General features: G+C 34.6%; 1 protein-coding gene across 2 annotated transcripts in view; it reads right to left on the reverse strand.

Moving 5' to 3' along the window:
• PLCE1 (phospholipase C epsilon 1) overlaps window positions 1–23140 on the reverse strand; it is a 149507-nt gene that overhangs the window by 37342 nt on the left and 89025 nt on the right. For both annotated transcript variants that reach the window (XM_072424415.1, XM_072424414.1), the window contains exons 5-9: window positions 12503–12648; window positions 10665–10923; window positions 8216–8424; window positions 2154–2826; window positions 702–884 (exon numbers count right to left, since the gene is read on the reverse strand). In XM_072424415.1, coding sequence (XP_072280516.1) covers window positions 702–884; window positions 2154–2826; window positions 8216–8424; window positions 10665–10923; window positions 12503–12648 — 1470 coding nt within the window. The remainder of the gene's footprint in view (window positions 1–701; window positions 885–2153; window positions 2827–8215; window positions 8425–10664; window positions 10924–12502; window positions 12649–23140) is intronic.

Raw genomic sequence — 23140 nt, forward strand, 5'->3', positions numbered from 1 at the left:
TACCTTCACATACCATTAAATGCACTGTAAATTTTAGAGTACTGCCTAAAAATAATTGACATTTCTAAATGTTTCTCTATACAATTACAATTCTTTACTTTTTGAGTTCTTTATTTTTAACATTAAGTTATATTAAGAGTAAAATATACCTTCAAAGAGGAGATGCTAGTAAGGGGTGTCTCTAGGGCTGACTGCATATACAAACATGTTTTTCCTCTGTAATCTACTGAAGCAGGGGATTAAGTCATCTGAGCTCTTATTCTACCCTTCACTGGAGATCACATAACCCAGTATCCAAATCTTCACACATGGAGCATCATTTTCTCAATAAAATAAACTTATTCAGCTCTTGCTTTTTGGTATTCAAGATTATAATGCAGATTTATGGTAATAGTTAGAATAAATCTTTTTTAAAAGATATTTTTGCCTTTCCTAATCTACAGAAATACAAATGAGTTGCTTTTAGGTGTATTGCTTTAAAGGAGGTACAAAACATGCATTTTAATTTTTGTTATATAAACACAAACAGGTTATTCAATTACTGGTGGTACAGATAACCTCCAAAAGATATAGCGTCTATACTTAAAATTGTAAAATTAAAATTTCAGTTGGTGATAAAAGAAAATAGATTACATGATATCATCTTCCGTATCCTTACATTAATGCTAATAAAGTGAATCAGGAAGAGCAAAATGTTATACCCTCATTAGAACTTTCTTCTTTTTCTTGGTTGTGTTTATCCCCAGAGTATTGTTACGCTGTACATTTGGTTTTTCAGTGCTTTTGGTTAATGTTCCTGTGCTTGTATTTCGAGTACTCCACCGCCTTCCTCCAAAAAGCTCCACAGCCTGTGCTAGTGTTGGTCCTTCAAATCGGTTATCCTCCTATAGGCAACATTTATTAAAGTGAAAATGGGCATTATATCATAAAAAAGACAATAAATGTTTTCTATTTTAATGATTTTCTTTTACTTTTAATATCTTAAATGGTTGTTTCCATGAAGTGACAAAAAACAGGCAGTATATATATTTAGTAACAAACAAGAAGAGCAGACATGCAATTTTGATAACCTAAAGTGATTATATCACCAACTTCAAAAAGTGAATGTAAAAGCATGGAAATTTGAGTATTTCAAATTCTTTCAGGTAAAATTTGTCCCTCCAATAAATAATATACTATTTATTTGCAATGTTCTTTAACCTTGCTATTTTAACAATTAATGGACTTGGCAACTGGGTTTCCCTAGGTTTAGTCTACATGGACATATTCCCCAGCATTTAACAGGTGCATTTAAAAGTCCATGTTTGAAATATCTATGCATTCCAATGGACTAAACTACATCAGGGCATTTTAAAATACCTATAAACATACACAAATGAATGCACTGAATCAGAGGTATTTAAAATTGTTATAAGCATTTAAAAGCCCTTTCATTGAAAAAAATGAAAGAGCTTATAGGTGTTTAGAAGCATTTTAAACACCTAGAAACTCCTACAAACCCCCTATAAAAGCAATATGGGCTTTTATAAATGTTTTTAGGACTGCTTTTAAACACTTATTAACTTCAAGGAACACATTCAAAAGTAATATAGAAGTTTATACATGATTAAAAAAAAAAAAAGGTCAAATTGCACATTTTTTACTACATATGTCTTCAGCAGATATAAGAAATAAGTGCGTGTTTGAGTTTACCAGTGCTTTTCCCAAAAACATTTGCCTGGAATTTGCCTCTATTATCTGATTTAGCATTTAGAAAAAAAAATGCTGCAATACGGTGCATTTTTGTGTGGTTTTTTTTCAGGGTCAAAACCAAAGACCTATTCTTTATCAACTCCACCTGACCCCCTAGTATGTTCTATGGAAAGAGCAGTGATGTTATTATGACAGAATGGCAAAGGTAAACTTGATGTGAGAGCAGACTTGCTTCATTTTATCTCAAGTATGTTTGAGGCAGATGGCAATAGCCAACAAAAACTGAAGAGAGGCAGCCTGACAGTTTATGCTCAATGAAAAAAGACCAGAGAGTTGCTTATGAACTGATCAAGCAATTTCTACAAGGAGTATCTGTAACTATTACAAAACAGAATGGTCTGAAGAATCTTAAGGTCTTAAACACAATATTAATAATACAGATGATGAATTTCAGATGTTACCTGGTAGAGACTAACATACTGCTTCCTCAGCCACTGCAGTCTCTGATCTGGGAAATGTTTGATCTTTCTTACAGCTTTGGTTAATTCCAGCAATCCATCGTATATCATTTTAGCTGTGAATTTTGGCGCAACAAAGTGCAACAATTTGTTCTCAGTAGTCTGTAGTCCATAAAGCAGTGTGACACCATTTTCTTCCAGGTTCATATTACAAAGTTTGTTTTGAACACACACAGTGTGCATATCAATGCCCTGATGCCCCATGTACACCGCCTTTACGGAGAACAAGTCTAAGAAGCCTTCTACGAGTCCACTCATTCCAGCATTAGCAAGAAACTGAAATTTTGCCTCTACAGTATTTCCTTGGGCACCTAATTTATTTTTAGTGGTTGCAAGACAAGTTGTGGATGGTTTTGTCCAAGTCAATGTGCTATTGTCTGGTTGGAGCTGGAGAAAACAGCGAACAGAAAGGTGTGTCTCCTGGTCATAGCGGATAACGGTTACTCCTTGTTGAAGGAACTGGTAGACATCAGCTCTGATCGACAACACATACCAAGGAATTAGTTCTGTACCATGGTTGAATGCTTTCTGCTGTTCATCAGAACCATGCAAATCAAAATCTTTGGACTGCTCAAATATATCGATTTCAGAATCAGTCAGGTCTCCCATAATGAATCTATAGACGTAAAATAAAGAGGTCATATCAATGCTTTCAATTTACCAGACTCTTCACATTTAATGTTTTGGAAAACACAAGCAAATGCAATATATATGACAAGGCAGAAGGCTGCATATCTCTGCAAAACATGCATATTTCTCCAAGTTTATTTATTTCTTTTAAAAACCCTAGAAACCTGTTGATCTTTTATAACTGCAGTCAGCTCCTAATTCAAGTTGTATGCAGACAACAAGCAGCCTTTTCATGGTAGGAATATTGTCTGTCTTGCCCATTGTATTTTCTACTTAAACTCATTATCCTGCACAAGACAAAGGGCAGCACCGAAGCCCTGACATGATCAGCAGCTATTTTTGAACGGATCGTACAGATTTAAAGAACAAATCCAATAGTACAGTTACAATTTTAAAATAAATGTACAACTAAAATGCATGCATTTCATGATGCATATACAATACAGACATAAACATCCATTTCAAGAACATATCAGGTGGGATGCTTCTTTAAACACACAAGCAATAATGAATAAAAAACATGCATGTACTAATTCGTTAGAGACATATTTTACACACATTGGGCCTGATTTATTAAAGTTCTCCAAGGCTGGAGAGGATACACTTTCATCAATCATTTGCAATTTGCTAGTAAATGTTTTGAAATATTAAAAGATACTGCAGTAAGGCAATTATTATATTAATGGTTATGTCAAGTCAAAAACATGTTTCCAGCTTTTGAATTGATTTGGGAAGGATTAGACCTTCTGTCAGATTTACTGCTACCCAGGGCCTCTTATGGAGAGATTCACCTTAATTTTCTCCCACTCGCAACAGTTTTATCAGACAGAAGTTGAGACGAAATCTGCAACAGATACAAAAACAAAAATCTCACAGGAGCTATAGCCATTTGTAATTTGCAGCTCCCCTCATTTTCTGTTTGGTAAAACATCAGCAAGAAAGGAAGTGAGGGTAAATCTTTTTTAATGGAGTTCCATACAGCACTAAATGCTTTTCCTCCCTCTAGCTAAAACTAATAAAGTTTTGGCCAGACTTACATTTTAAAATGACAAAGCCTTATGCCAGGTTAAAACCCTCTCAAAGGTGTATGGGAGATGCTGGTGAGGGTCCAGTATGCTAGCTTGTTCTAAACTGCTAAAGTCATTACAGCTGGGTAACCACAAAGAGATTTAAATATCCTGTCCCGTGTTTCACCTGGATAGTAGAAAAGTAGAATGCATCTAACAACTAAAAATATATATATCTACGCATATAATAATACAAATCTGTATTGTGTCAAAATTAAATCATTTTACATTGATTGTTTCTAAGCACTGTTAACACCTCATCTTCTCAGTTACTGAAACATAACAGTTGATTGAAATAAGATATTACCTAAATTAAATCAAATTCAAACTCAATAAATTAACAGATGCATATACCATCTAGTCTTGGGCTTTTGCTATATTCTCAGTATTATATGTCTGCATTTATTACCTATCACTATAGGATAGGCCAGGGGTGTCAATCTCAAATACACAGAGGCCCAAAATTAAAAACTTAGACCAAGTCATAGCCAAACTTGAAATGTATTAAAAAAATTGAGGAAGTTTACTACTTCATACATAACTATCTAAAACAAACCCCACTATACACACTTTAGGGTTGAAAAGACTCATTTCTATCAATCTAAGCAGACTGTGTGTTGTTCAACAATCTTGTGATATGAGAGGATGGACACTAAATAATACACTATGCAGTCTCTAATGGGTTGAAACAAACACAATGCCCCTGGTAGTCCGACACCATGTGATCATTGCCTAGGCTTTGTGTCACGTGATGAGTGTACAGGAATAATGTCTGTGTATTGCATGTATTGAAAATGATGATGTGAGGTGGTAACGCGGGCGGCCGGGGCAGATGTAGTTAATTTTGGAATTTTTGGGGGGGCCAAGATTTGGCCCTCGGGCCAGTGTTTGACACCCCTGGCCTAGGTGTACAAGATGAGGGTCTCCATATTGTTGGAAACTATGATCAGCATATTTGTAGTTTCTAAATCAAAAGTTCTAAGTAGTCATAAAAATCTTCCATAAACTGACCAGATAGATAAAAGAAGGAGTAGTTTTCTCAAGCAAGTCCAACAAATAAACAATGGGCACTGATATATATTCTTTTTCCTCTTCCACCTCTCTTATTGAAGTTCCTGAATCTATCATAAGGTACATCACCTTTAAATTCGATAAAGCAGTGTACTAATATTTGCCTTTAGAGTGAAATGTTGATTTAATAAGATTTACCTGATTGCCTTTGGTTTAAAAAGTTACAAACAAAAAGGAGCTTTGCATACGGTTTAAATTTTGTATATATATTCATTACTCCCAATTAAAACTGATGGCACAGAGTTTACAGCTGGGACACCCGTATAAAATCTAGGACTCTAATTGTTTATACCCCTCAATAATAGCTTTCACTAGGTGTTTGTTTTAATCAGACAAGAGTAAAGGTTGTATCCTGCATCCAATGTAATGAATAATGCTGAGCTGTTAGAAAGTCATACACTGCATCATGGTACCCTAGATGTCTAACTTGCTCATACTCTGCACACCCAGACCAAAAAACTGCTTTTCACTGCAGCAAACAAATAAGATTTCTGAATCTGAAATCTGTGTATTGATAATGACTTTGTTATGATACAAATCAAAAGAACCTTAGCATGAATGGCAAAAGGCACTGTGCAAGGCACATGGCAACTTGGAACATGGCACATAGAAATTTAAAAGGTATTGTGCAGAGTTAGACAAATCTTGATCATCGGGGCTTAAGAAAATCCTCTTGTGACAAGAATTTCTTGCCCTGAAGCTTGGCAGATGATCTACTGCAATCAGTGATCTTCTAAGAAGCAGAACCTTCTTTGGTCTGTGCTGTATCATGTAACATTCCTGTCATAGGACACAGAGCACAGTGGAGACTGGGCTCTGCTTCCTGATAAGTTGCTAGGGATGGCATGTTACTGATCTGATCAGAAATTGGTCTAAGCAGGCACACCCCAAACGATTTACTTTATATCTAGCCACAGTAGAGCATAGCAGGTTTTATTAAACCCAATGCCTGGAGCAAAAATTCTAAAGATATTTAGGATACATTTTATGAGCTCAAAGTACACTTTATATTTAGATAACATTATAAACTAATCTTTTTTCATATGAAAAATCAAGGATTACATTTTTAAAGTATGTGCTGTGTTTATAAAATGCAAAACTTTCAAAAGGTGTCTAATGGCAAATACTCCTCAGGATACTATGACTAATTATTTAGCAATGTACACATAGGAAAAAACTTCTTGAAACACCCATATAAGAGAAGACATTTCTTTGCTTGGTAAAGTTTTTACTATTGTAGATTTAAATATTGCTAAACTGTTACTATAATAAATGCTAAAATGGATTCAAAAGTAAAAAACATTAACACAGCTGGTTGGTTGGTACCTCAGCATCAATTTTTGGGACACCTCAACCATATCCTCTGCCAGATGCTTTTAATATTATTAGAATAATTATTCAGCAAAACAAATTATTAGACTAAAATGAGATTTAGATTTGAAGGTAAATGAAAAACAGACGTGTGCAGGAAACTGCAGGCTTATTTCACAGACAAAAATAAATTACCTCCCTAGCTTGTCAGTAACAAATGTCCCTTGCTGTCCTGAAAAATATCATTACTGGATAGCCTGGAACTTGGAGTACTTTATGACAATGCAATGTAATTTCATATTAATATCACTGAGAATTTTACAAAATAAACGAAACTAAATATGTTTTGTATCTTTTAAGGTTATATCGTGGTACAGCATGTGTTTCCATTATCTTTTGTCTGAAATATGGCATGACCCACATCATGTCTGCAAATCAAATTTTAAATCTAACATCAAATAAGTGTTGTTACAGCTGGTAAAACTGACTGCAAGGCTCTGTACAAAATGATTCATGGAGAACATCCCTCACCGATAAATGGGCTTTGTGGCGGTTACTGACATACATATCTCATAAAAACAGCAACCAGTGCGCAATTGTTTTACTTTTGGACAAATGGGTCGTAACCATTATTATATGTAGAGCCACAAATGTCAACAATTAAATTTAATCTTGCTATAAATTCATATTTCTAACACTAAAACTGCCAACAGATGGTCACTCCTTAACCAATCCTATGCTGCTATTCACAAACAGCTTCTTCTATCGTTTTTTGCCAGATGGTTGTCTCAGTTAACTTTTAGAGACAATAAAGGGACACTATTAGCCTTGAGGAACAAGCAGGGGACTGCATCTAGCAGACACGTATTACTTCTAAACCCTTCCCTTACAGCTTACTGTGCTACTCTGGTGACAGGCTCCCTTCACTTCTGTGAAAGCTTCAAAGTTCAAATAATTTATTTAAATACAGAAGGGTTGAGTAAAAAACAAAAAACACACGGTCACAAGCCAGAGATTTTTCTGAAGGCTCGTACTTTCCCTATTATGTCCGAATAGCAGCTCAGATAATCCATAGAAGTGTACTTATCCTCCCACAGGTTCATCTAAGTTCACATGAGTGTAGAGAAGAATAGTTGCTCATAACCTGAATGAATTGGCTGCTCATAACCTGAATGAATTGGCTACTTAATGGTATGAGATATGTAATGTATGGAATGTCCTAAAAAGTTTTTTTTACAAATGCATTTTCTAAAGCTGCTCATCTAACAGAAAATGTATTTCACCCTACAGAAGGCCCGTTTTGTCAGATACATCATGTTTGTATGTCACGTGAAACTGTGCTATTGTTGAATGAAAAAAACAAACCTGCCATGTAAGAGCCTGCAATAGCTCACCTCCACTGGAAAATGGTAGTTGCCTAGCTACACCTGGCTTAATTTCTAAGCTAGTGGATTTTAACAAGTATGCAAACTGCAAAGAAGTATGACAGACAATATTCAGACAATATACAGAAAAGAGTATGAAATGCTATGTAACTGGCATTTTCAGAAGCACAGGACAATAATACCATTCTTTTTTATTTCTCTTACTACAGGTCTCTTTTAGATATATCTTCCATTGTTCTCTACCCTGAAGAATTCCAACAAAGATAGCATAGAAGAAGATAGCAATAGAATTCCTTTACTTCCTGTATAAAATGGAATGGTTTTAGTGTTCTTGCAGTAGCTTTTTGTAGCAAGATATTTTGGCAGAGGAGCTTTAAATATTTGAGCAACAAAATACAAAGCATAGTTTGTGTGGGGGGGAAGAACACAGAGCCAAAGAAAGAATCCCTTGGTAAGCTCGTGATTAAATATGACCTGCTTGTACCTCTGTAAAAAGTTGGAAATAGGTAGAAGAAATAGCAAACCCAGGTATTACACTTACTGAAATTTGTTTCTGTCCATCACAGAGTTTTTCCTGGAGATACTGCTTTCACTGACATTATCTTCACCCTCCTCAGATTCCAGACTGCGGTTGCAACTACGAATAGTCTGCATAATATTGTTCACAGTCGATTCCTTTTCTGTATTGTTCAATCCATCCTTCCCTATTCGTTGCAAAAAGTTGTCTTGTCCATTGTAGTCAGACACAAACTGCAAAAAATAATAATTAAAAAATGATGGAGTCTGCAATCACTTAAACTCCACTGAATTTTACAGGATCAGGAATGGAAGATTTCATAATTGCATTAGAGTTTTCACACACTTTAGCTAGAAATATGAATAGGCATATGTGTAAAATGTCCTATAAACATAAAAATGATTTTTATGTGTCGCTTTAACTTCTTAATGCAACCTACTCGTTTGTTGCATAAGCAGACATTGCTTAGAGTTTATCCTCTTATTACAGTAGTAAGGATTTACTACAATTGGTGATCTACCTACCCTTCCTGCACCTAGCAGCCCTGGATCACGTCATCTTTGCTGTGGTTCTGACATGCTAGGCTTATAGACCTGAACTTTTTGATTCATAGTAATAGATATTTCTTCCCCAAAATGTTGTCTGCCAAATTTATCTTGCACCTATTGATTGATGTGAAGTGTGATACTTAATAACATTTATTCTTAGATAATGTCATTAATAACCAAAACTTTAGGTCAATAAGACACAGACCAAGCTGGACCGTTTATTTTATTATTAATGTATGCAGTATTAAGACACTGCTGGAAAAGAATTTTCATGTATGCAAGGAGAAGCAGAGCGTTTAGAATGGAAACACTGGCGTGACTTTCAAGCAGCCATACAAACATCTTTAAGTCATCTCTTGACTATGTTGACATTCACACTCACAGGCAGGTGGATGCTGTATATTAAAGACATAAGCCTAAACTCACTCAAGACTTCATATGTATAGTATGTTGAACTGCATACACAAAGAAATATAGACTCTGAAATATATTTATGGATTGTCCTATTTAATTCAATAGTTCATTCAAAAGTAGTTTAATGCTGAGCTCTTAGTTCAAACAAAAGTCTATGCATGATATATTTGTACTGGCAGAAAAAAAATTCAGGAGACTGGAGTCGTATTTCTCTTTAGGACAACTTTCATTCTAAATCTAAATATGTGAATGAATGTTACACCGAAAGTAATCCCTTCTGTCAGCATTTTACTTTAAGTATACTCAAATCTAAGTGGGAATACACTTGGGTGACGACATAACAGAAAAAGTATTTAATTTCTCACATAAAGGACAATGTACTATGCGGATTTTTAACATCGTATATCAGCTTGTGGCTGGAAAAAAACATACAATAAAATCTGCAGACATTCATGTTAGTGGGTATATTAGTTTTTTCATGCTCTTTTATTAACCCAGAACAAATACATTTTTAATGATTAATTAGATTTATATAGTCTATATGTTCTTGCCTCTCTTACTAGAATTCCTAAAAGGTGATCACAAGTGCTCCCTGCCATTCAATAAAACAACACAGTTCTAACTGATAAAATAGTAGACAGTAGATTTACATTAGAGAGGGATTGCACAGTTTGCAGTTCTAGATTAGGCTGGTTGATTGGTGCATAGCAGATGCCAGGTATATGATCATTATCAGGGAGATAATGATCATTTAATTGGTTGTGTACCCATCAACCAGTGTGTCGCCACTTGTAGTAGGACTCTGCTTTAGCCAGTTTTTAGCTCGGACAGGTTTACAGCAACAGATATATTAGTCATATTGGTTGTTAAAGGAAAGGATTAAAACAACCTAACTTCAAAGTGGTCTTATAGGAGTACGATGTGCCATCCCCTGTTCAATGCCGAGGGGGAGTATTTTGGGATCTGTGTACTAAAAGTAGAACATCCCTGACTGATATCAATATGACAATTAAAAAATTAAACTTCGAGTCCGGACGCGTTTCGCCTGTATTGGCTTCTTCAGGGAACTTGTAGATCACAAAATGCAACTGCATAAAGAAATAACGTGCATATAATTCATGTAATCCAGAGTGAATTAAATATATAAATATATTCCAAAGTATAATGCAAACAAAAACCTTATTTTTGCTGTTATTATTGGTTCTTGCAACTACCTTACCTCAGATCTGTACCTCCAGCTTCATATGACCTCTGAAGAATCTCACTAGCTAGCCTGTTGTTTTTCTACTCTTGACCAAAAAAATATTGTTGAATTTCTATGTAGGGACTCAATTTTCTAGAGTTTGTAGGATTGCAAAATGTGTCAGTAATGTAAGGATGCCAGTTGGGCAACCTAACAATCAAATATTTTAAAAGGGGGGATTTCTTTCACAGAAACAAATAAGAAATAAAAAAATAAAGGTGGATGCTTTTCAAACTGTAAGAAGAAAAAAATGTTCATGTGCATTTACCTCCAGTGTTTCATTTTGGGAATTGTAGTGAGGGCAAAGTCTGATCAAAGTTGCTGCTCCATCAAGAACTTCACACAATTCTTTTAAGAACACTCCACAAAAAGGAACCACTTTACAGCCAGGTATGTTCAGTGCTCGGTTTACAACTTTTCTATACTCAGATGATGATTCATGCTGAGCCATGGCATCTTTCAAGCTTCTCATAGTTTCAATGTCATTCTGCTCCATAAATTGCCACATTTTCAGTACTTTCCGTGATCTGTTAAAAAGTGCAAAAATAATTTTGTATGGTTACACAAGTAGTAGTCATTGTAATGTATGAATAAAGTTTGTAAAAATATACCCTTGTTACATTATCACAAATGCATACCGAACATTTCACAAAGCAACACTGCAGAAATCATGTGTTTTATATTGTGGTAAGCTGTAACTATTATTAGACTGTAATGGTTGTATGAAAACTACATGTGACAGTTGGGGACAACATTGTGGCCAAATATGTACAAATTCTGAAGGAGAACAACAGGTGGTGAAAGATCAGCCTGTCTATAAAAACAACCATTGCAATCGTGACTTGTTCAAGAATGAACAAGGGCAGAACAGTGGCCCAGTGGTTAGCACTCGGGCCTTTGCAGCGCTGGGTCCCAGCTTCTAAACTCTGCCAGGACATTATCTGCATGGAGTTTGCAGGTTCTCCCTGTGTTTGTGTGGTTTTCCTCCGGGTACTCCAGGTTCCTCCCACATTCCGAAAACATGCAATTGGGTTAATTGGCTTCTCCTCAAAATTGACCCTAGACTGTGGGAAAAAGATATGACTATAAAAGGGACATTAGATTGTGCGCACCTTTGAGAGACAACTACTGACACGACTATGGACTTTGTAGAGTGGTGCGTAATATGTCAGCGCTATATAAATACAGTGTAATAATAATAATGAGCAATGGACTTTGATAATGTTTTCCTTGTAAGAGCTAAAACATATCTACATGTTCTCAGTTACAGATTTACCAAAAGGTCAGAAAATCCCATTTACGCACACTGATCAGCACTGATTAGCACTCTGATCTGGAGCTCCACATAGCTAGATAACCAAAAACAATGCCTAACTTTAATGTTTAATATATAAATATGCTGGTACTTATTGCATGCATACATGGCCATACGGAACTGTTTTCTCAGCAAAAACAAAACAGAAGCTTGAGACTTTAAATTTTGTTTAAGGTAAAATGAGTTTGGTTGTTATGAAATTAACAGACATGTTCCTTAAATAAAAACCATTACATGTTCTGGGCCAACAAAGATACACAAGTAATTTGTAAACCTAAATTATTAGTCTAGTTCAGAAATAAAATTAGATTCAACTGTCTAGGTTCAATGCAAACATCAGAAACAGGTATCAACAGGCTATCCATGTGCTGAGCTTTCTACAGAGTGGAAACATTTGCTATCTATGTTTTTACAAGAACACCTGCTAAAACCTCTGTTAACAAGTATTTCAGGATGTTTCATGCCAGCATAAAAGACAAAGTGAAATGTATAGATTAAAAATACTTTACTGAGTTGATCATGTCGTGCGGTATTATCTAGCTCTGCAAACACTAGAATGCATCATTAATGTTTTCCATTCTTTTAGCTACTATTAAAATTTACTTTAACTACACTTAATATTTTAAAAGATTAAACATGACTGCCTTAAGCATGTAAACATTATGACCTCTTCAGATTATTTCCAAACAGTCCGCAAAAGTTTGTAATTGTATGGCTATTTAAAACTAACTGACATAGTGCCAGCTGATGTTTATAACAGCTGCTTTCGCCTCCCCTCAATTAAGTCGTACCTGAGCCCTGCCAGGAATTCCATCACAGCGTTGTAATTGCCCATGTTCCAGCAGCACTTAGCTATGTGGACCAAGTGAGAAAAGACTTCCCGTTTTTCCTCCATGGACCCTGCAGCAAGAATCAGCCAGGTCACCCAAGAACTAACCTGGAAAAAAATAATAATAAAATTATTAGAAAGCCGCTTACAGCTAGAACTGAGGATTAACAGTCCTAACATTCTGATGCTATCTTTATATCTAAAGTTTTTTAGCAAATGTAAGAAAACAATGTTGTTTGTTGAGGTCAAATAGATTTCAATGTTTTTTTTTCATCAAATACTAGAAAAAGAAAACTGGTAATAACTGGTAAAACTTTTTTCTCTATAGTTTTCTTTTTTAGTTACAAGGATACTATGGTATCTTTTAATTAATCTGTTTTTACCATTCAAAACATGGGAAAATTCATAGATCGGTGTAAAGCCTACCCCAACCATTTAATACTTCCCTCTACAGAACTTCCCCACTATTCCTTTTCACACTTGCACAAATATAAAATGTACTGGGAATTTCAGCGTATAAGGGCGGATGTTATCTCTTCTCTTCTGGTCTAAGGCTCAATTCTAGCAGACAGTCACTAGATCTTAGCACTGTCAGATGATAGCGTGTAATATCACAGCATCCCTGGCTCTTTACCAATAGTCAACTAAGCATATTTTCAAACTTTCAGGGTGAACACAGAAGTGTTTTATAAAGTAGTTGGGAGTAGACTTTACATAAAAAAACATCACTTTGCCATATATGAGCAAGGTGATAAAGTCTTCCCTAATTTGTCTGGATTTGGTACCATAACAAAGTGTGTGGTTAAATATTTTTCAAAGAGAAAAAAATACCGGAGATAAAAACAAAGTAAACAGAAACAAATGTGTACCTATATCTCTTTGGTAAGTTTTTTGTCAGGGCTGTCACCAGATATAAGGAGAAGCATGTTAGTAGAGTAGCATGTTTTTTTTCGAAACATGACAAACAAATTTTAACGGTCTGTATCACTAAAAAGATTCCCTCACTTCCTGTTTTCTAAAATACCAGTCAAGTCATTAAAATTTTACAAAAGCTTTCATACTATATATTTTAAATTGTTTTCAACGTTTAAATATGTAGCTTTCATTAAATTATTTCCCAGTGATCAACTCTTGAAAGTCTTTAGGGACGTGCATTAATGTAATACACATTTTATTACTTAGGAAAGCACTAAGTATCCACACCAACTCTATGTATTAAGGACTACCAGCACATGTACCCTGTAATTTCTTACCTGCTGTTACTACAGAATTACTACAGAACTAACAGAATAAATAATATGCCTGGGATCTTTGTATACTCATACCTAAAATGTTTAAATTAGGATTCTCAAATACCCTTTGCCTCACTTTTCTTGTATATCCTGTACACTTTCTTAACCTCTTTAATGTTCTGTGGTATAGATAAAACAGGTCCCCTTTAATGCATAATGCAATGAGACAGTATGAAGTCAAGCTTTCGAGTCGTACATGTTCTGAATATAGCCCTACTATTGAGTATACATTCTTATGGGTATTTTGTTGGCACTATTAGGTTATGAAATAACAAAAGAGAGAGGAATGTGTTAATAACATGCAGAAAAAGTTACATGGAAAACTGCTATGTTACCAGGGCAAGCGCAAACAAAGGGAAACCTTATTTCAGTGCCATTATTTACTTTCCTTTCTTTTTTTACAGGAGGAATACCAAAACACTCTCTGGATCTTTAGTAAGACCGGCATTTGTACAGAATAATCATTTTACCCTTTTAAGGAATGCCAATGCCTAAGTTCAATTTTAAAAGCAGTCAAAGATGTTTATGACTTCATTATTCTGGAAAGGAACAGGAACTGGAATATAATGAGGTTCTTTACAAACAGGATTTTATAAACCAGAGCACCTCCTGATCCCCTCTTTGTTCACACACATTTTTGCATAACCCATTCCCCCCTTTTAAACATCGGTTGTTTGATTTTGACATCACAACATACCTAAGTTTTGCAGCATTAAACCAAACAAACACAAACTTAAATGTTTGTACTAAATAAATTTATGAAAACTTTCTTACTTTCCTATATTATGCATTAAAAAACAAAAATACAATTTCAGAAAGCAATCAGCTAATGACAGGAATTTCAAACAGGTTGATCACTACTGAGCTAGCAATACTTACCTATCCTTGTGTAGAAAAAAAAGCAATGGCTGACGCATACGCCATTCACATAAGGTATGACTAAAGCAGGTTTGAGCGATACTGGTTTATTACTGGGTATTATTGATTGAGATGTTGCTAGTTTGGTATCTGATATATAATTAGAAATGCTTTTTGTGGGTAAAAATGAAGCACTATACTAAAGTGTGAATAAAAAATCTCAGCTATGGTCATAAAAAGTAATTCAGACCATTCAGATTCATTGCAGTGTGTTACCGCATACACATTATTTTTTTCAAATATATGTTAATTGCATGAAGACATCCACAAAATTTCCCAAAGGCCCAGAGACCTGGATGGACAATTAGTTGCATGGGAACAGTGTCATTACTTCAATCAAGCAAGGTGAGAACATAGTAACCAAGGCAATGAAAATGATATTGCTTCCAAGCTCCCCTAGAGCCATTTTTGTAAAAAAAGAAAAAAAAAATGTGCCAGTTACAGGAATTCTAACAACCAGATTTCATAAACTGATTTTGTTAATATTGGATAGAAGGAGCATCCAAACACACAGCATGTGCAGCGGGGGAAACAAAGTCATTGCAGCTAATTAGCAGATGTAGTTTTTTTCAGTTTCAATACACTGCAAAATAAAAAAGGAAATAAAAAATGTTTCCTTTTCATATGCAGTCAACAGGGAAAATACTCTTCTACTGCAATAATCTTTTCAGTTTAAATCCCAGGCAATACTGTAACACTGTTTATAATAATAAATGAAAAAATATCTGTGTTGCCACAGATGTTTAAATCAATTGTAAATCTTGGGCCATGTGCACATTGGGGGAGATTTAACAGTCTTGCAGCAGAGCAAAGAAGTCCAAAACAGGAGAAACGAGACAGATTCTACAAAAAAAAACTGAGATTGTAGCTAAATGTATTACTTCTCCTTCTCTTCTTCTCACAAGTATAATTGAGACAAAATAAAAAAATGCATATGGCCATGTATTACATCTACCCATGTTTTATATAGGAAAAAAATAGATATTAATATGCATTCATATTTTAAATTCCCTTTTTCATTCAGAAAGCAGGGCTTTAGGCTTCTTTTTCCATGTCTACCTTCACCTAAACATGCTCTTCCTTGTGGGATTTCAACGAGAGACAAGTTACATGAAAAAAGGCAATTACTGTTGGGTGCTTTTTCTATATAAAAAAAAAAACAAAACAAACAAAAACAAATAATGTAATACCTGTTTTTAAACAGATTTTATAAACAGTAAGCATCGGTTAAAATAATTTAAATCTTGTAACTCCCAACCTCCCTATGTACCAGCTCTTGCCTATGTACCAGAGCAATGTTTTCATTTCCACTATGGACCTGTTTATTCTGCATATACTTACAAAAGTTTCAGTAAAGGAACACTGCTTTGCTTATGGCAGTGGGCATTCTGGAAAGACTCACTTGATTTAGTGCAGGTGCATGTACGGGGCATGCATGTGATAATGCAATCTCATGCCATGTGTGCATTCAAACCCATTGTCTTATTTCACTGAAAGTCTCAGGCAACATGAATATACTGTGGCAGAAACAGCGTGTAGTTATAAATGTATCAAAATGTAAATTATTTATATATATTATATTTTTATAAACACACACACACACTAATCCAAACCTTTTTTTCTAAAAATGCTATGAAGTAAATTAAAATATTCTGCTGCTGTAACGGGTTAATAATGAGAAAAGCTGACATACACTTATGCAGTTGTCATGTACACTTTACACTTGGTATACCTTACAGGCGCACTGTTATTGTGAACAAACTCCTATTTGGAATGATGGATCACAGGAAGGGTCTTGCATATAAATGAAAGGATTCTTGTGCAAGCTTTTAGGTGTTCCATAGTATTTATTGTAAATTAATGTGTATGTGTGTGTGCAACAGTGAATCACTAAGCAACAAGACCTTTCCATAATTTTACTTTGAGAAAAGGTATGCAATGTGGGTAATCCCACACAGTAAATATTAAAAGCAGGAAGCTCTTGAAAGTAACAGTGCACAAAAAATAATATCCAACAATAAATATTCTACATAAAAAGGCATTAATTGTAATACACCGTACGATAAAAACCTAGAAAAGCCGTCTGGTATTTAGCATGTCTGGGACAATGTCTGTGAGCATTGTAAACACAATTTAGCTTAGCTCGTCATTATTTTATTACAACCTCCCACCCTACACTACACTACCATACAACAGCAAATTGCACCCAATTGTGGAAGGAGAAAATGCAATATTGTGGAATATTTCATAAAAACATAGCAAAACAAACATTTTTTTTTAAAATATACTTATAGAAAACTAATAAAATCAGAATTCCAATTAGCTGGACACTATGGTTACTACCATTTTCCTAACTTCTTCATGAATGAAATCTAAGTAAATCCCTCCAAACAGAACTCACACATGTAATGTTTAAATACAAACTCGATTATTTTCATATTACTCAGAGGCTGTAATCTGTGTCAGTTCCATTTAGGACTTTAATCCCAATAATAAACCAGACGGAGAATTTATAAGGAGAGGACAGGAGATTAATGATATGACAGTGTAAATATGCGTAAAACACCATAGTAATCTAATCTATTTCCAGGATCTTCTCTGCAAAGAGAAAATCAAATTTCTCCTTGCTTTCTTCTACCTAATATGCATTACGTAATTTCATTTCTGGAATTGAAACAATTGTAGAAATGCTACCAGACAATGGAGGAAGCCTATTACAGCCTTATGGTTCCTGACTTGCTTTGGGTAGTTTGGATGGCAAAATTATATTAACATTAAAAAATATTTACTGCACTATATCAAATAAGTAATAGGATCAAAGACTTCATTGATTCACTTGTACTGTACAACTGTTTTTTATGAACAGACAGGAATACAATCAATCTTAAACCAATCAGATTAAAACAAAGTCCTTCAGAAGCCATACATATAATACTGTGTTAAAGCAAGCCTGTTGATAATACTACAGATATAAACTGGAAACACTAAAGTAAAGAGCTGACAAAACACCATTTTCTAATATAATTTGTTTCACACAACTTTCCTGGTGATGCCAAAAATGACATACCTGCATCCTGGGTCTACTTGAAGAAAGAACTTTTCTGGATTAGATGGATAGGAGGTTTGGATAAACATCACCTTAGCAGATGAATTTAATACACAGCAAAGCAAAATTCAAACACTACATTACCAAAATGTGGGCACCAACTATTGCTATTTTTGCAAGTTCCAAAACGAAAAGCCAAACTATGAGCTCCTTTATCTTTATAGTTTTCGATGGTTTATTATTTGGTCTCTTTGCCCTTTTTGCGCTAATTATTGACTTTCTTAAAAAATTGTCTGGACAATATATTTTTGATAGTACAGTACAACATGGTTTCTTTATGGCAATATAATTTCAAGGTATTTTGTTGGTACAAAAACAGTGGAAGATATTTGCAGTGTGCATTGTGAGTATCCTCACATCTCATTTAATCTCCCTGGCGGTACGAATACTAAGTATTTTTAAATGTAAAAGCGGTACATTTAAAAATACTTAGTATAATAAATGTCCGGCCTGGTCCTCCCTCTCAGCTACACGGTCCTGAGTAGATGCCCGGCTGGCATCTGCTTCCCCTGGCCTCGCGTCCCCAACAATCACCACGGGGACGGAGATGCCGGCTGGGCATCACCAGGTTACACAGATGCCCAGCTGGCATCGCCAAGAGAAGAAGATGTCAGGCATTACTGGAGGATGCCGCTAGAACGAAGTAGGTTTCACCTCGAGTGTAGCTCAAGGTTACCGCTTTTGTTATGGAAACTTCACCCCGAGCCACACTCCAGACTTTCCTCTGAAAAAAAACAGCTCTATGCTAACAAACACCAGTTTTTTTCCAGGATACGGTGTTATCTTTGATTGATGATTTTATTATATATAAGATATTACCAAAACAAAATATTAAAAATATAACAAATATAGTATACTAAATGAAGGAATATATACAAAATGGAAAATTAACAAAGAACATAAATTCCATGTCAGCTATCTTTACACTGGGTAAATGAATGCCCAGTTCACTGGATGCACAATGACACACATAGTTTTTTTTTATAAAAGTAAATTGAATAAACCACACTTTGGGGGGAAAAAAACCCTTGAGAAAATTAGCTGAGCAACAGATGTGAATTTAGCAAATGAACCTTGGGGACGTATTGGGCAAATAATGGAGCGGGTTTTAAACATTTTACTTATGTCAAGTTATTAATAATTATTATAAGTGCTTCTCATAACTACATGAGTTGGATTATTCATCTAAAAGGGAAATCACTTACTCAGAAATGCTAAAATTAAAAATAGATGTAAACCGTTTGTTTGGATTTTGCAGTCCAATTACTTAAAAAGTCTCTACTAGTAGCCAAGAAGGACATTAATTCCTTTTGACCGCTGTGCATTAATGTGCACCATCAAACAAATTGAGAGAGAGACTGAAATGTTCCAGATCATATCAGACCCCACAAAATACAAAAGAATAATGCACATAATTTAAAAGTTAGTTAGTGTTGCCATCTTCCAGTCGATTCTTTGTATAAATAATGAAATATGCACTCTCTCAAAAAAAAAATTCAGCTAATAGCAGACCTGGTTGTCACAGGGAAAGGACAGGCTAAAGCCCATCTGGCAAAGTTTTGGTCAGATATAAATCTAGTGTAAATTGTATAAAGTCTCACTCATTTATCATAACAATAAATGATGTGCAAACTTACAGAAGGGTCAGACCTCTGTGGGTATTGACTTGATCACAAATAAGCAATTACACCAAATATGTTTCATTGTGACCCTGCTTTTAGGTTTTGTTCACAGAGTAGATTGTTGGCAATAAAGACCCAACCAAAGGTATCTTACCTGAGAAAACAGGAAAATTAAACTGACTGAAACACAGCCATAACTGCTAACGTTCTATTGTAACCAATAAAGTAAATATGAATAAAAGTTATTAAAATTATCAAAAGAAAAAAAAAAGGAACTTGAATTAAAGGGACAGTGCAAAGGTCTAGTGACAGACAATAAGGGCTAGACTGACAGTTGGGAGTGACAAGGGCCGTGTAAGAGTTACATGCTGGGGTAAGAAAAATAAAAAATAAAAATTGCAATGCAGATATACATACCACAAAACAGACATGCAGCACACCACAATAAATGGTGGCATAGCATGTTGTGCATAGTGGTATGATGTAATACATTTGATTTGGAGGTGCATTACCTTTTTTCATTTGTATTTTTCTGGCAAGATCAACATGTATTTTTTGTTTTTCCTAAAAATTTTCTAAACTAATGTAGCCACTAAATCTACAAACTGGTAAGCTGCAACATATTACTTTTTTCCTTTGCAGCTGGCATGCATTTTTAATCACAGGAACCAAAAATCAAATGCTGATCTTTAAGTAAAAAAAAAATTAAATATACAAATGGATGTGCAAGTTTGGGCAAACTAAGCAATTGTAGTTAAATACAACTTATGATGTCTCTGCTATTGAAAGGGGTTGGAAAAGCAGAAGTTATTTCTATCTTTCATTCTCTGTATAAGCCTTCAATTGTCTTTTTGTCAAGTCAAAAAAGGTTTACAAAAAGCTACATAAATGCATTGACATAAACAGTAACAACATCCAGCATACAACACATAATTATGCAAATCAATAGATAAAAAATAATTAAAATGCTATGCAAATTTTTCTAATATTTTTCATTTGACCTTTGCCTGCAGGCTAACATACTTTGCAGAAAATCTATTGCATAATTAGAAACAATAAAATTTAGCTGTATCCTTTGGGTACAAGTTGTTCTGAGATATTGCAGACAGAATCTTTAATTAGCAAGAGAATGTAGTCTTTGCAAACAGATCAAGTAGTATTCCGCTGAAAAGATTTCAAAAAGAGGATGAGCTTATATAATAGGGAGTTATATTTAGAATATATTTCAAAGTATTTCAGCAGTGTTTCAAAGAATATCTGTATGTTAATTAGGTCTGCTATTTTAGACCGATAGTTCTTTCAAAATGAAATGCAATTCACATGCTAGAGGTAATTTTAGAAATGTCAAATTTACAAATGACAAAAAGTGAGTGTCAATGAGTAAACCAAGGCAAATTGATATGACCTTTAGGTAAAAAAAAAATACTTTGTTCTGGGATTGACACACCAAGGTAAAGCTTCAAAGAAGGAAAAAAAATCAAACTAAACAATTTGATTCAATTAGCAACAGATGAACCTAGGTACCTTAGCTACCTAGTGCCTGATATACTTCCCTGGCTAAAAACTGAGTTTAAAGAATTTTTATCATCAGTAGAAATCCTTACTCCTAATTTATGTGTCATACCCTTCATACCAACAAGAAAAACACTTCATCAGGATTGGAGTGGTAGCAGAGTAATACAAAACCTTTTCTGATGCTGCTACTGCTCAATATATAACCAACTGGATCCTTTGCAGTGACCCCGTTTATTAGGCTCCACCAAATTGAGAAAAGTTAGTAGGATATAATTTTAGTAGACAATTTGTTTTTGGCCTATCATAACAACATTGGACACTTTAGGAAACTCAATAGTGATAGCAAATCAGATATATAATAGCACTAATACTATATGCATTTTCGTATATAGAAACATTTTCAATAAGGTATATTCAAACCTAAGAACCAAATGTTATTGTTACATAGTAATTTAGGTTGAAAAGTTTAACAACTAGGAAAACAAACATATCTGTTAAAAAAAAAAAAAAAAAAAACACTATAGACATAGTTGATACAAAGGAAGGAAAAAAAAACCCTTTTAAAGCATAGTTCAATTTCAACAGGAGAAAAAAAAACCTTCCTGATCCCATAAAGCATGTTCGGATGTTTCCTGCATCAACAGTTTCTGTTGTCTTTTCTTTTCTTTAAAACTTTAATACCCAGTTATATTCTGTGCTTCTGGAAAAACATGCAGCTTTTTATTTTTTTATATGAATTTTTTTTATTTATTTTTTTTTCAGCAGTCTATAGAACTTGCTGAAACTACTTCCCGAGGAAGTACTATTCCACATTTTCACAGACCTTACAGTGAAGAATCCCTTCCTTATCCGGAGCTTAAACTTCTTTTCCTCCACATGCAAAGAGTGCCCTCTTGTCCTTTGTAATGACCTTAAAGTGAATAATCGGGAAGAGAGTTCTCTATATGGACCATTTATATATTTATACAGGGTGATCATATCCCTCCCTCTCTTCTCAAGGAGGAACAGGTTCAGTTCTGCAAATCACTCCTTATAGAGTTCTCCATTGCTTTTATTAGTTTAGTTGCCCTTCCCTGCTCTCTCTCCTATTCCACAATGTCCCTTTTGTGAACTGGTGCCCCGTCTACCAGTCTTTTCAGGCAAAGTATACTTTTTGAAAAGTATTGGAAACTGTTTGTGATTCTATCAGAAGGCATGTCTGAAAGTTCACAAGCAATGAACATAATTGTCAGTGTTACCAATTTTGCCAGGCACCTTCTGTGAACAATATACCAACTCCCCTCTATGTAGTGGAGATGAAGTAAGGAGACATGTTTGTAGTACAAACCAGGAAAAAAGCCTGAGGTAACAATGCTCCAGAAATACAAGAATGAACACAAAAACTGGTTGTGTTTTTACGATCCTAATAAATTTGGTTAATTTTATAATACAAGTTGGTGTAATTTACTGTTCATTCGTTTAAACTAATTTATGAACTTGTATGAGTAACAGCAGCCAGTATATACTTCACAATAAAACAATATTTTAAAAGAAAATTTTCCATTTCAGTTAACCTAAATTGCTTTTTTACATCATAAATGAAATGGAAAAAAACAATGTTTCCTGGTATCACAAAAAGCTTTGTAATGTTATTAGATGTTGAGTTTCCTAGTCTGCTGAATTGAAATGTCAGACTCCTAGAAGTCCCCTGAGACACACATAACATAAAATAATATACTTCCTGTTCCTGTCAGCAAATAAACATTTAGCTTCCATAAGTGCACAAGTAATTTGCAACATATTTGTTTTTTTTTTTTACTTTGCCACCAACATACAAGCAGTGCAAAAAAAAAAATTAAAATAAGCAATTTTTTTTCTTTTCCCAGCCTTTGGGAAACAAGTATTGCCATTGAACAAGTATCTTTTTGGTAAGTTTTCAACACATTTGGCCACACATAGGTGAAGAGTGCCCACTCTATACACAGCAGAATTTTTATGCAATGAGACTCAGATCTACCTTTTTTGTAGTGTAATAGGAGATCTTTAGTTGATTGTAAAAAGCAGACTGAATAATAGACTGGCAAATATAGTTGACCCTTAAGCTACGTACACACGTCAGATTTTTATCGCCCGATAATCGGCATCGGCCAATTATCGGGCGAAAATCT

This window comes from Pyxicephalus adspersus, chromosome 10 (genome assembly GCF_032062135.1).
Source record: "Pyxicephalus adspersus chromosome 10, UCB_Pads_2.0, whole genome shotgun sequence".
NCBI classification, from domain to species: domain Eukaryota; kingdom Metazoa; phylum Chordata; class Amphibia; order Anura; family Pyxicephalidae; genus Pyxicephalus; species Pyxicephalus adspersus.